At 43.0% G+C, this 13,017-nt stretch overlaps 3 protein-coding genes across 4 annotated transcripts in view; 2 read left to right on the forward strand and 1 right to left on the reverse strand.

The window, feature by feature from the left end:
- LOC139548220 (zinc finger protein 850-like) overlaps positions 1 to 13,017 on the reverse strand; it is a 132,805-nt gene that overhangs the window by 58,274 nt on the left and 61,514 nt on the right. The gene's annotated exons all lie outside the window — the stretch shown is intronic.
- LOC139548169 (zinc finger protein 135-like) overlaps positions 342 to 13,017 on the forward strand; it is a 263,034-nt gene continuing 250,358 nt past the window's right edge. Inside the window, exon 1 of one of the 2 annotated variants that reach the window (XM_071357630.1) lies at positions 342 to 899. In XM_071357630.1, coding sequence (XP_071213731.1) covers positions 608 to 899 — 292 coding nt within the window. In that variant the 5' untranslated portion in view covers positions 342 to 607. The remainder of the gene's footprint in view (positions 900 to 13,017) is intronic. The other variant, XR_011669664.1, reaches the window with a different exon arrangement.
- On the forward strand, positions 6,623 to 8,798 carry LOC139549343 (putative nuclease HARBI1). Its single transcript, XM_071359748.1, has 5 exons — positions 6,623 to 6,791; positions 6,871 to 7,559; positions 7,629 to 7,744; positions 7,841 to 7,952; positions 8,047 to 8,798. Exons 2-5 carry the CDS (start codon positions 7,088 to 7,090, stop codon positions 8,415 to 8,417), a joined length of 1,071 nt encoding a protein of 356 aa, XP_071215849.1. The 5' UTR covers positions 6,623 to 6,791; positions 6,871 to 7,087; the 3' UTR covers positions 8,418 to 8,798.

Here is a 13,017-nt window from a genome sequence, read left to right on the forward strand (position 1 = left end):
CAACTGACAACTGACATTATATTGTCAGGATTGGAGTTAAATCCTTAACTAGGTATTAATTTATTAAAATGTTATTAATTAAGCAGACTCATATCAAACCAACAACCCTGGCGTTGCGTGCGCCATGCTTTACCAACTGTGCGACACGGAACTATTCTACCAGTATATATTCATAATGTACATGTTCACATGTAGCTACAGGTCTGCATAGACGAAAGTATTGGCTGTAAGAAGTCAGACAAAACATATTTGCTCATCTTTAAATTAATAAACAATGTAGTGAATATTTTTCTAAACTGCGTTACTCATTCCAGTCAGCTGACGGCGATATGCGTCTTCAGATGGTGACGTCATATCTAGTGGACTACACGACACCGGAAGCTGTTTCAACAACACGGATGCTGACTCATTCAACCACCTCCGTAGCCTGGTAGCCAACATACAACCGAAAACATTGAAGCTCTTTGGACCATTATTGATCTCGGTGTTTTTAACACAATCCTCTTTACGTATCTACTATTTAACTTAAGCGTAACTTGTTTGCTCAATTTACACATTTGTTGATTCTACTGAACCTAAGCTAATCGTCAATGCTAGCTAGCCCACCATGAGCTCTCCAAGCTACTCTCCTCCTGCTAAAGAAGAGGTCTGCTGGACGGAGAAAGAGGGTCTGTGGCTGAACGTTGTCGTGAAAGAAGAGGGGGAAGAGGAGGATGTTTCCGTAAACGGAGAGGAAGAAGCTTTCAGAATGGAAGAGGAGGCTATCAGTATCACGTTTAAAGAAGAGGAAGAACCTTTTGGAGTGGAAGAGGAGGCTATCTCAATAAAAGAGGAGGAGGAAGACGTTTGGAGAGATGAAGAGGGAGAGGAAGAGGAGACTGAAGATCTGATTAACACCAGTGAGTACTGTCTTAAAAACACAGCCAGAAACTCTGCAGTTGTTGAACTAATGTGTGGTTTTAAAGCCAAATTGGCATTGCACTGAAATGTGCTCCTCACCAGAACCCCAAATATAAGCTCGTAAAGCTCCGTTGTGTGTAAACAATGCAAATGTAAACAAACACTGTATTTGACTCAAAACGTGTTTAAAACGATCATTTTGATCTCATGGTCGGTCCTTGCATCCACAGCTCTGTCTATGAATTAGAGTTGTTCCATTCCTTCAAGCCCTCCGCTACTCTCCCCTATCTGTTCATTAGGACGGTGGAGACTGAATTAGAGTTGTTCCATTCCTTCAAGCCCTCAGCTACTCTCCCCTATCTGTTCATTAGGACAGTGGAGACTGAATTAGAGTTGTTCCATTCCTTCAAGCCCTCAGCTACTCTCCCCTATCTGTTCATTAGGACAGTGGAGACTGAATTAGAGTTGTTCCATTCCTTCAAGCCCTCCGCTACTCTCCCCTATCTGTTCATTAGGACAGTGGAGACTGAATTAGAGTTGTTCCATTCCTTCAAGCTACTCTCCCCTATCTGTTCATTAGGACAGTGGAGACTGAATTAGAGTTGTTCCATTCCTTCAAGCCCTCCGCTACTCTCCCCTATCTGTTCATTAGGACAGTGGAGACTGAATTAGAGTTGTTCCATTCCTTCAAGCCCTCCGCTACTCTCCCCTATCTGTTCATTAGGACAGTGGAGACTGAATTAGAGTTGTTCCATTCCTTCAAGCCCTCAGCTACTCTCCCCTATCTGTTCATTAGGACAGTGGAGACTGAATTAGAGTTGTTCCATTCCTTCAAGCCCTCCGCTACTCTCCCCTATCTGTTCATTAGGACAGTGGAGACTGAATTAGAGTTGTTCCATTCCTTCAAGCCCTCCGCTACTCTCCCCTATCTGTTCATTAGGACAGTGGAGACTGAATTAGAGTTGTTCCATTCCTTCAAGCCCTCGGCTACTCTCCCCTATCTGTTCATGAGGACAGTGGAGATATACAACGTTTAAGTACCAAATCAAGTGTTATTGGTCACATACACATGGTTAGCAGACGTTAATGAAATGACATTTTATTTCTTCAGCCTCATGAGGTTGAAGAGACGCTGTTGCACCTTCTTCACTACACTGTCTGACCATTTCAGTTTGTCTGTGATGTGTACGCCGAGGAACTGAAAAGTTTCCGCCTTCTCCTCTACCCTCGGCTACACTCCCCTATCTTTTTATTAGGACACTGAAGCGTTTAATGACCAATAACAGGGGAGGTTCACATTTTTTAGAGGTATGAGGGGTATGGCTCTACCTTTCTCACTCATTATGATTCATGATCCATTCATGATTATCCCTAATCGTGTTAGCATCCACATTAATATACAAGTGTTCAGAAACATATTCTATTCTTGTGTGACTCGTATGACACGATTACATTATTTACCGTTCATTTCTGTTGGGTACAACATCATCTGAAACGCAACCAAAACAAACTGCAAATGCATCCAACATGTTTGTAGAGTCACAAGCTTGATGTAGTTATTACGTTATAGGAATGTGAGACCAAATACTAAACTTATGACTACTTCAATACACATATAAGGGAATTTTGGCCAAATACTTATGACGCATTCAAATGTGAGAGACTAGATACATGAAGTCATTTTATTTCTAATTGGTAAAACAGATATGTATGAAAATACCCTCAAATAAAAGGTGACGTTCTGTGCTGTCTCATATGAAACATTTGATCTCATATCTAAAATTCTGGAGTATAGAGTCACCCTTCCCTGTCTGAGTAAATACGTAGGGGAGTATATATCGTTTATCGTATACCACAGGTATGTCAAAACATTTCTTTTTACTGCTCTAATTACCTTGGTAACCTGTTTATAATAGCAATAAGTCACCTCGGGGGTTTGTGGTATATGGCCAATATACCACGGCTAAGGGCTGTTCTTAGGCACAGTCGAACTCCCATATTACCTGACCTCTTTACTAACCTGTAGGAGTAGGAGTTACCCTACCCAATCACAGGGATGGATAACTGGAAATTCCAACTGCTGCTACAGACGTAGGAAAAACAGCTGAGGCATTCCATGTCATTTCAGCAACTGATCTCTGAGGAAATGAAGCTAATTGATTAGCCCTTTTGATTTATAAGGATTCACATAATATTCTATAAATATAGTGTCCAACATCCAATTAGGACCAAACTTCTTCCTACCTTTTGAGTAGACATTAGGAATCCAACAACCAGTATATATTTTTTAATAGACAGCTACTATCTATCTACTTAAATTTGGAATAAAAAGGTCCCACGGTTGCGTCAAGTGTTTTTTGGAGAGACAGAAAGGAGAGGGGGACCCTTGTCCTCCATTACTACTGTACTGCTAATATTCACAAGATAACCTTTTGGGTTTTTACATTAAAAAATAAATAAATATATATTTCAGACAATGACGGCCTAGGAACATTCATAGAGGAGGAAGGACCGGTGTGTTCCTTTATGGAAAAGAACTCATGTCAAACACCATCCCTGGTCTCCTTAGTCTGTGCTCCACTACCATCCCTGGTCTCCTTAGTCTGTGCTCCACTACCATCCCTGGTCTCCTTAGTCTGTGCTCCACTACCATTCCTGGTCTCCTTAGTCTGTGCTCCACTACCATCCCTGGTCTCCTTAGTCTGTGCTCCACTACCATCCCTGCTCTCCTTAGTCTGTGCTCCACTACCATCCCTGGTCTCCTTAGTCTGTGCTCCACTACCATCCCTGGTCTCCTTAGTCTGTGCTCCACTACCATCCCTGGTCTCCGTAGTCTGTGCTCCACTACCATCCCTGGTCTCCTTAGTCTGTGCTCCACTACCATCCCTGGTCTCCTTAGTCTGTGCTCCACTACCATCCCTGGTCTCCTTAGTCTGTGCTCCACTACCATCCCTGGTCTCCTTAGTCTGTGCTCCACTACCATCCCTGCTCTCCTTAGTCTGTGCTCCACTACCATCCCTGGTCTCCTTAGTCTGTGCCCCTACCATCCCTGCTCTCCTTAGTCTGTGCTCCACTACCATCCCTGCTCTCCTTAGTCTGTGCTCCACTACCATCCCTGGTCTCCTTAGTCTGTGCTCCACTACCACCCCTCGTCTCCTTAATCTGTGCTCCACTACCATCCCTGGTCTCCTTGGTCTGTGCTCCACTACCATCCCTGGTCTCCTTAGTCTGTGCTCCACTACCATCCCTGGTCTCCTTAGTCTGTGCTCCACTACCATCCCTGGTCTCCTTAGTCTGTGCTCCACTACCATCCCTGGTCTCCTTAGTCTGTGCTCCACTACCATCCCTGGTCTCCTTAGTCTGTGCTCCACTACCATCCCTGGTCTCCTTAGTCTGTGCTCCACTACCATCCCTGGTCTCCTTAGTCTGTGCTCCACTACCATCCCTGGTCTCCTTAGTCTGTGTGTTTTATTCTAAAATGTATCACAATACCCCATTATGCCAAAGCAAAAACAGGTTTAGATTTTTTGCAAATATATTGAAACTATTCCCCAGGATAACTAGTCTCAGAGTAATGTAAGATCCCAGGATAACTAGTCTCAGAGTAATGTAAGATCCCAGGATAACTAGTCTCAGAGTAATGTAAGATCCCAGGATAACTAGTCTCAGAGTAATGTAAGATCCCAGGATAACTAGTCTCAGAGTAATGTAAGATCCCAGGATAACTAGTCTCAGAGTAATGTAAGATCCCAGGATAACTAGTCTCAGAGTAATGTAAGATCCCAGGATAACTAGTCTCAGAGTAATGTAAGATCCCAGGATAACTAGTCTCAGAGTAATGTAAGATCCCAGGATAACTAGTCTCAGAGTAATGTAAGATCCCAGGATAACTAGTCTCAGAGTAATGTAAGATCCCAGGATAACTAGTCTCAGAGTAATGTAAGATCCCAGGATAACTAGTCTCAGAGTAATGTAAGATCCCAGGATAACTAGTTTCAGAGTAATGTAAGATCCCAGGATAACTAGTCTCAGAGTAATGTAAGATCCCAGGATAACTAGTCTCAGAGTAATGTAAGATGCTTGGAAAAAGAAGCTGAAAAGAATAACAGAACGGCACCATTAGAACTAAAATGTGTCGCCTGGATGTCAGACACCCATCCCTCCAAACTGTAAATAAATAATAAAATGTGTCTCCTGGGGCCTGTTGCACAAAAGTAGAATTAAGACATCCGGGATAAATGACTCAGCTGAGCTCAATGAAGCCAAAACATGTGCGTCCAGGCTTAATTGGTTGCACAAAGACCAAGCCAGGATGAGCAGACACGGATTCATTAAGCCAGGTGAAACCAATCCTGGATAGGTGCGCGCTCACGGCTCACTCAAATAGACCCCGCCACAGATCACAGATTAACTGATTTACCATGGCAACTAGAGCCGCGTACTTTTCCCCGTCGGAAGCACAAATCCTCATGGAGGCATACGAGGAGGTAAAAGATATAATTAAGAAGAAAGGCAACACCGCCACAGTGATAAAGCAAAGAGAAAAAGCGTGGCAAAGTATTGCAGACCGCCTGAATGCGTAAGTAGTGCACAATTACACACTCACCGCTCCGCTGAAACATCACAATTACAATTCAAATATTTAATTCACATCTCCAAAAATGCAGTTGTACTGTAATTATGAAACGGTTAAATTTTTAATTGAAATGCACTGCAGATATGAGTGAAATTGTGTAAAGTAACTCCATCACACTGTATAAAGCTATGATAAATTTTTTGATATTTTTACTGAAAACAAGACAAAAATACCAAGTAATTTTTTGCAGTGTGACTCCATTAAATGTGTGTGTGTGTGTGTGTGTAGATTAAACATGAACGGGCCAAAACGGACATGGCAGCAGGTCAAAATAAAATACAAGAACATTCTGCAGAATGGTATGGTCCCTGACTAATATTTAACAAAGCACAAGCATATATTGTACCCAGAAGGTGCCTGCTCACACATTGTCTGTACTGTTTTAGCAGTGAAAAAGAATACCCACAGACAAGGCACGGGTGGTGGGTCACCAAAGGCTGACCTTACCCCAGCAGAGGACATGGCCTTGGAGCTAAATAAAGGCAGGCCCGTCTTAGAGGGGATCCCTGGGGGGAAAGAGACGAGCATAGGTTCCTCCCAAGATGCCACCCGCTTCATTCAAGGTATGTCCTTCCATCTCTACATGGGATACAACCACATTCATATTGAATCAATTTGGACTGTCTGACTTTGGTTTACCTATTGCCTTGCAGTGTCTGGCAGCACTGTGTTCCTGTTAGAGCCACCAGCACAAGCACCAGACGATGCTGATCCAGTGAGTACTCCATCAAAGGCATACTGTAGGCCTGGCATGTCTTGTCTACTAGCTTCAATATGAATCCGATTAAATGTGATAGGGTGAAGGCCCCAGTGCAGCAGCAACAGCACATGATGGAGACGATGATGAGGAGGAGACCATCTCTCTGGATTCCAGAAGGCATGAGGTATCATGTTAAGACTGTGAAAGTACTATTTACTCTACAATGGTGAGGAGTCCTCATCAAAATCAAAAAATCTAATTTCTTTTACAGGACCCAGATGCTATACAGTGGGAAAACCAGCCTGGCAACATAGTGCGTATTAATAAAAGGACACCACATCCTGCCAAATTCCAGCTGCGCTAATTGTATTGTGTTCACAGAGCTCACAAGCTATCAGAAAGTTGTATGGCAACCACCTCCGGCGCCAAATAGAACTGGCAGACATAGACATTCAGTACAAGAAGAAAAAGATGGAAAATCTTGCACTGGAGTCCGAAATAAAAAAGAGGACAATTAGGAAACTGGACCTTGAAATAAAAAAACTTGAGAGGGAGGTGAGATATGCCTTCAATGTACACTGTATGCTAACTGTAACACAAATGTATTAATCATTATTTTTCTTTCCTCCCCCAGCTCCAAGAAGATGACACAGCTCAAAATAAAAATTAGGTATATTCTCGTAAAGTCAAGTGAGCCATGACATATGAGCTCTTATTGTGAGCACACAGGACGGTGGCATCTTTCTAAGGTTTTTTTTATTTTCCCAGCAATCAGTACAACCAAGTCATCGTTATAAGGCATCGCCCTCTTTTGCCCACCCCCCCAGCACCAGGTGTGGCCACTAGCCTATATGAAGGCCCAAAATTGTGTGTTCCTTTCTGCTCTGACAATGGCATGCCCATTCGTGCGAGATGTGGTGGATGAAGAAGCACTTGTGCTGAGGAGAGCCTTCAGGCGAGAAAGGGTCTTCAGGGACCGGTTGGACCCACTGGCCTTCCCTGATGACCATCTATATGAAAGATACAGGTTTTCTGCAGATGGCATCAGGTATCTATGCAGACTACTGGGTCCCAGGATTAAGCACCGCACTGCACGGAGCCATGCACTGAGTGTGGAGCAAATGGTTTGTGTGGCCTTGCGCTTTTTTGCTAGTGGAGCCTTCCTGTACTCAGTGGGGGATGCAGAACAGCTGAACAAGGCCACAATTTGCCGCACAATAAGGAGTGTGTGTCTGGCTATCAAAGCATTAGCAGATGTCTTCATCTCCTTCCCTGGCCACAGAAGACTCTGTGACATCAAAGAGGAGTTCTATAGGATTGCAGGTAAGAGGATCTACAAATTACAGGACAACTGTTAACACATAGTAGGATACTCATTACTTTGTGTGACAGGTTTCCCCAATGTCATTGGTGCAGTGGACTGCACACACATAAGGATAAAAGCCCCCTCAGGTGCCCATGAGGCCGATTTTGTGAATAGGAAATCCTTTCACAGCATTAATGTACAGGTGAACATAACTTTTTGATATTGTCCATTGACGAACACTCTGCATTGCCAGTGATGTGCATTGATTGGTGTAATATTCCTAATCTTATGATTTCAGATGGTCTGCAATGCTGACTGTGTGATCAGCAATGTTGTGGCAAAATGGCCTGGCTCAGTCCATGACTCCAGAATCTTTCGGGCCTCTGAAATCTATCAGTGCCTATCACAAGGTAAGCCACACAACCCCTATTTATAACCATCATGGCTGTGTCAAGAATATCACTGTGTTTATGAGGTAGTAATGATGAGATTTTGTGTTGACAGGTGAATTCTCTGGTGTGTTGCTGGGAGACAGGGGGTATGGCTGCCAGCCTTTTCTCCTGACACCTTTCACAGACCCCCAGGAAGCACAGCAGGCCTACAACCATGCCCATGCCAGGACCAGGGCCAGAGTTGAAATGACCTTTGGCCTCCTGAAGGCACGCTTTCACTGCCTTCACAAATTAAGGGTCAGCCCTGTTAGGGCATGTGATATTACTGTGGCTTGTGCTGTCCTCCACAATGTGGCCTGCCTGAGGAAGGAGAGGGCCCCCAGAGTGCCACCAGCCATGGACTGGGACAATCCGGCAATCTTCCCTGATGACGACAGTGGTCGGCTGCTGAGGGACCAATATGTGTTGAATTATTTTAGTTAGTATGTGTGCTTTCAATTTTGGTTAAATATGTCCTGCGGTGGCAGAGGAATTTGGTTTTTTTTGGGTTCGTTTTTTGACGAATTTGGCCTCTTATGATGTTTGTGCGGTATACTGTGTGTAATACAAGGCTGCAGGGAGGCTACTGCATCCATTCATTTGTCTGTTCAGTTGATGTGTATGGATTTGTCCTGCATTTATTTTAGTGTGCAGACATGCAGGGTGTGTTATATACAGACCTTTGAATGTGTATGTATCATTTTGTATAATATGCTTGGATTCTGTGCTTTCCATCTTGTAGAGTCACTGTGACTTCAGTTTCGAAAGGAGCTGATGGTTTACCTGCTTTGTTTTGTCCTTATTCAATAAAGGAACATAATGTTACACATTGTGTTTTTATATTCATATGGAATGTGTATTTGTTTATATGACAGAGTACTAGGGCCACACTGAAGAAAAAGGATAAAGTCATAAATTTGAGGCTGGTTCTTTCTGCAGAAAAGCTACATATTGTTTTTACAGTTTTGATACTTATGACAATGTGATACTTAATATTCTGGCACATCAGCATGTCTTTGTTTATGAAACCATACTGAAGTACAATTTCACGAAATGCCCCACATCTGTCATTTTAACAACTGTCCTCCTTTAAAACAACTGGTTACAATATTATGACTTGTGTTTTTTTCCCCTCTGTGGCCCTAATATTCTATCATTTTATATATAGCCTTATAGTCTTTGGGAAACTGTAAATTATCTAATGATAGCAACATCATCTAAAAATCATTTTTTATCCAAAATCATTGAAATTAATGATCACAAACGTTTAAATAATAACAGTGGGTCTAGTTATATGTGATAACAATGTATAGTGAGCAGTGAAATAACTATTGGTTTCCATTTGTGGTGACTGCTGACTGACATTAGGGATGAGATTAAATAGATCCTGGAATTTAGCCTGGTCTGGAGCAGGCTAGCTCCACAGAATAAATCTCCATGGTAATTTATACCATAACATATCCTCCTGCCCCCTATCCATCTTTAGTGCAACCGGATTACGGATCAATTGAGCCAGGATCACCAAGATATCCTGGCTTAATCCCTTATCCTAGTTTTGTGCAACAGGCCCCTGCTTGCTCCTTTTTGTTTTGTCAACTTTTCGATATTCGTTACTCAGCTCACTGGTCACGATAACAACACCCACCCGTAGCACGCGCTGTTACGTGTAACATTTGATACCGGAGCTACGAGGCATGCGCTGAAATCGCTTAGCAGTAAACTTCAAAGCAGTGTGTCACTTTATCAGCAGTGATCAATGACGTCTGAAGCTTCATTTCGTCCCTAATCTTTTGATATGCAAACGCGTTCAACACACATCATGTTTTAGTTGGGTTCTAACTGGTCTCCGGTAGTTGGGCTCCATCTTTCTGACCATAGCTAGTTGACTAAATAGCTAATGTTAGCTGGTTTGCTAAGATAACAGCATATAGCTAATGTTAGCTGGCTAAGATAACTGCATATAGATAATGTTAGCTGGCTGGCTAAGATAACTGCATATAGATAATGATAGCTGGCTAAGATAACTGCATATAGATAATGATAGCTGGCTAAGATAACTGCATATAGATAATGTTAGCTGGCTAAGATAACTGCATATAGGTCATCATATATTGTTAGCTGGCTGACTAAGATAATTCGCTGACCATAGTGACTACTTTTCAGTTTCATGTTTTCTGTGAATTAGACTATGGGAGTTTTGTAACATTTTCCACCTTGGCTTATTGCTAGCACTCTGACTGACTTCTGGAATCTATTTTGGATGTAAGGGATTTTGTATTTTCTGTATGTCTCTGCTCTTTTTTATGTTTTAGTTGGGCTCCAGCTCCGGTAACGTTAGTTGGTCTCGCTGACCATAACCGTGCTGATTGGCTACGCTGGTTAGGCTAATAGCTAGTTGGCTAAATAGCTAATGTTAGCTGGCTGGCTAAGATAACTGCATATAGCTAATGTTAGCTGGCTGGCTAAGATAACTGCTAAGATAACTGCATATAGCTAATGTTAGCTGGCTGGCTAAGATAACTGCATATAGCTAATGTTAACTGGCTGGCTAAGATAACTGCATATAGCTAATGTTAGCTGGCTGGCTAAGATAACTGCATATAGCTAACATTCTTTGATATTTGGTTAGATGGCATTATGTATTTACAAAACTGTGGTTTACTTTAATCACTCAAGTCATGAGTGCAAATTATTGGTTTAATTTTAAGTTATACATTTTAAGTTATTTCTGTTGTAGTTTACATCATAGGGAATAGGCTGGTCCTCCATATTAATTCACACCTGACTTTGGCATTCTTCTAAATTCTGATTGGTTTAATGTAATAACTCCAAAAATAGAACTGTATGGTGTTATTTTGCATTTTGCATTGGAAATGTTGGAAATGGAAATGGAACATTGGAAATGTTTTAATATTTTATTTGATATTTTATAAACAGTACAAAAGATACACATACAAACAACATCATAGAAACATTAACTACATCACACCTGCCCAGACCCACTAGAACACACCTCCATCTCCATTAACTACATCACACCTGCCCAGACCCACTAGAACACACCTCCATCTCCATTAACTAAATCACACCTGCCCAGACCCACTAGAACACACCTCCATCTCCATTAACTACATCACACCTGCCCAGACCCACTAGAACACACCTCCATCTCCATTAACTACATCACACCTGTCCAGACCCACTAGAACACACCTCCATCTCCATTAACTACATCACACCTGCCCAGACCCACTACAACACACCTACATCTCCATTAACTACATCAGACCCACTAGAACACACCCCCATCTCCATTAACTACATCACACCTGCCCAGACCCACTGGAACACAGCCAGAGCATTCATCAGCACCTAGCACCTATCCAACTCTGAGGTATCTCACTGCACTCTCAAATGCCATGTTTTGAAATATACAGACAGACAGATTAAAAGTAATTTTACATTGTATAACTGTACTTCTGACAGCCAACTTTCTAACTCCGCCCATACCTTTATGACATCATAACATTCCCAGAAGGATTATTGAGTCATTGTTAGTTTTACACTGAAGACATGACTCTGACGTTGTGCTGTAGAATTTGTGAATTTTGTCTCTTGTATAATAAGGGACTATCATTTGTCCCAACATCACAGGCCACAGACTATTTTTTTATTTTATCCCCTTTTCTCCCCAATTTTCGTGGTATACCAATCGCTAGTAATTACTATCTTGTCTCATCGCTACAACTCCCGTACGGGCTCGGGAGAGACGAAGGTCGAAAGCCATGCGTCCTCCGAAGCACAACCCAACCAAGCCGCACTGCTCCTTAACACAGCGCGCCTCCAACCCGGAAGCCAGCCGCACCAATGTGTCGGAGGAAACACTGTGCACCTGGCCCCCTCGGTTAGCTCGCACTGCGCCCGGCCCGCCACAGGAGTCGCTGGAGCGCGATGAGACAAGGATATCCCTACCGGCCAAACCCTCCCTAACCCGGACGACGCTATGCCAATTGTGCGTCGCCCCACGGACCTCCCGGTCGCGGCCGGCTACGACAGAGCCTGGGCGCGAACCCAGAGACTCTGGTGGCACAGCTAGACCACTGCGCCACCCGGGAGGCCCTCAGGCCACAGACTTTGATGCAGTTAAAGACTTACAAAAGTGTTTCCGCAGTTTAAGATCAACTGAGTTTTTTTAATGGTGTTTCTCCCTGTGCACCTGCCAATGTAAATCCTTTGAACGAGACAAGTTACCAGACAGGACATATTGCTAATGGTCTTTTCATTAATAACCTCAATGACAATTAATTTGTGGGCGGTTGTGGTGATGACGTCCTATTGGATGACGTCGTCCATCGGGATTCCCCAAAAAAGAAGACGCTCTGGATTGATCACTGGAGTCAGATGTGAAGGAGGAGGTTGATCATCAGGAGTCAGATGTGAAGGAGGAGGTTGATCATCAGGAGTCAGATGTGAAGGAGGAGGTTGATCATCAGGAGTCAGATGTGAAGGAGGAGGTTGATCATCAGGAGTCAGATGTGAAGGAGGAGGTTGATCATCAGGAGTCAGATGTGAAGGAGGAGGTTGATCATCAGGAGTCAGATGTGAAGGAGGAGGTTGATCATCAGGAGTCAGATGTGAAGGAGGAGGTTGATCATCAGGAGTCAGATGTGAAGGAGGAGGTTGATCATCAGGAGTCAGATGTGAAGGAGGAGGTTGATCATCAGGAGTCAGATGTGAAGGAGGAGGTTGATCATCAGTGAACCTCTAGGATTGTGGCTGGGCTGGCGTTTCCTCTTCCAGCTTGGTCATATATTTTTACACATTGAATGTTGATACTGTGAAACTATGTTATATATTTGTACCTCCTGTTTCATGAAGTGATGTCACTAAGTACTGCCCCTATATATACAATGGATTCGGAAAGCATTCAGACCCCTTCACTTATTCCACATTTTGTTACATTACAGCCTTATTCTAAAATTGATTCAATCATTTTTCCCTCATTAATCTACAAAATACCCAATAATGACATCACAATACCCCA

The sequence above is a fragment of the Salvelinus alpinus genome, chromosome 2, assembly GCF_045679555.1.
Source record: "Salvelinus alpinus chromosome 2, SLU_Salpinus.1, whole genome shotgun sequence".
NCBI lineage: Eukaryota > Metazoa > Chordata > Actinopteri > Salmoniformes > Salmonidae > Salvelinus > Salvelinus alpinus.

What these genes read in the sequence shown, in the direction of transcription:
- LOC139549343 (XM_071359748.1), top strand. Translation starts at nt 7,088, where the DNA reads ATGAAGGCCCAAAATTGTGTGTTCCTTTCTGCTCTGACAATGGCATGC. An exon ending in GGAGTTCTATAGGATTGCAG is followed by an intron (nt 7,560 to 7,628) that starts GTAAGAGGATCT and finishes TTTGTGTGACAG; the next exon opens with GTTTCCCCAATGTCATTGGT. An exon ending in CTATCAGTGCCTATCACAAG is followed by an intron (nt 7,953 to 8,046) that starts GTAAGCCACACA and finishes TTGTGTTGACAG; the next exon opens with GTGAATTCTCTGGTGTGTTG.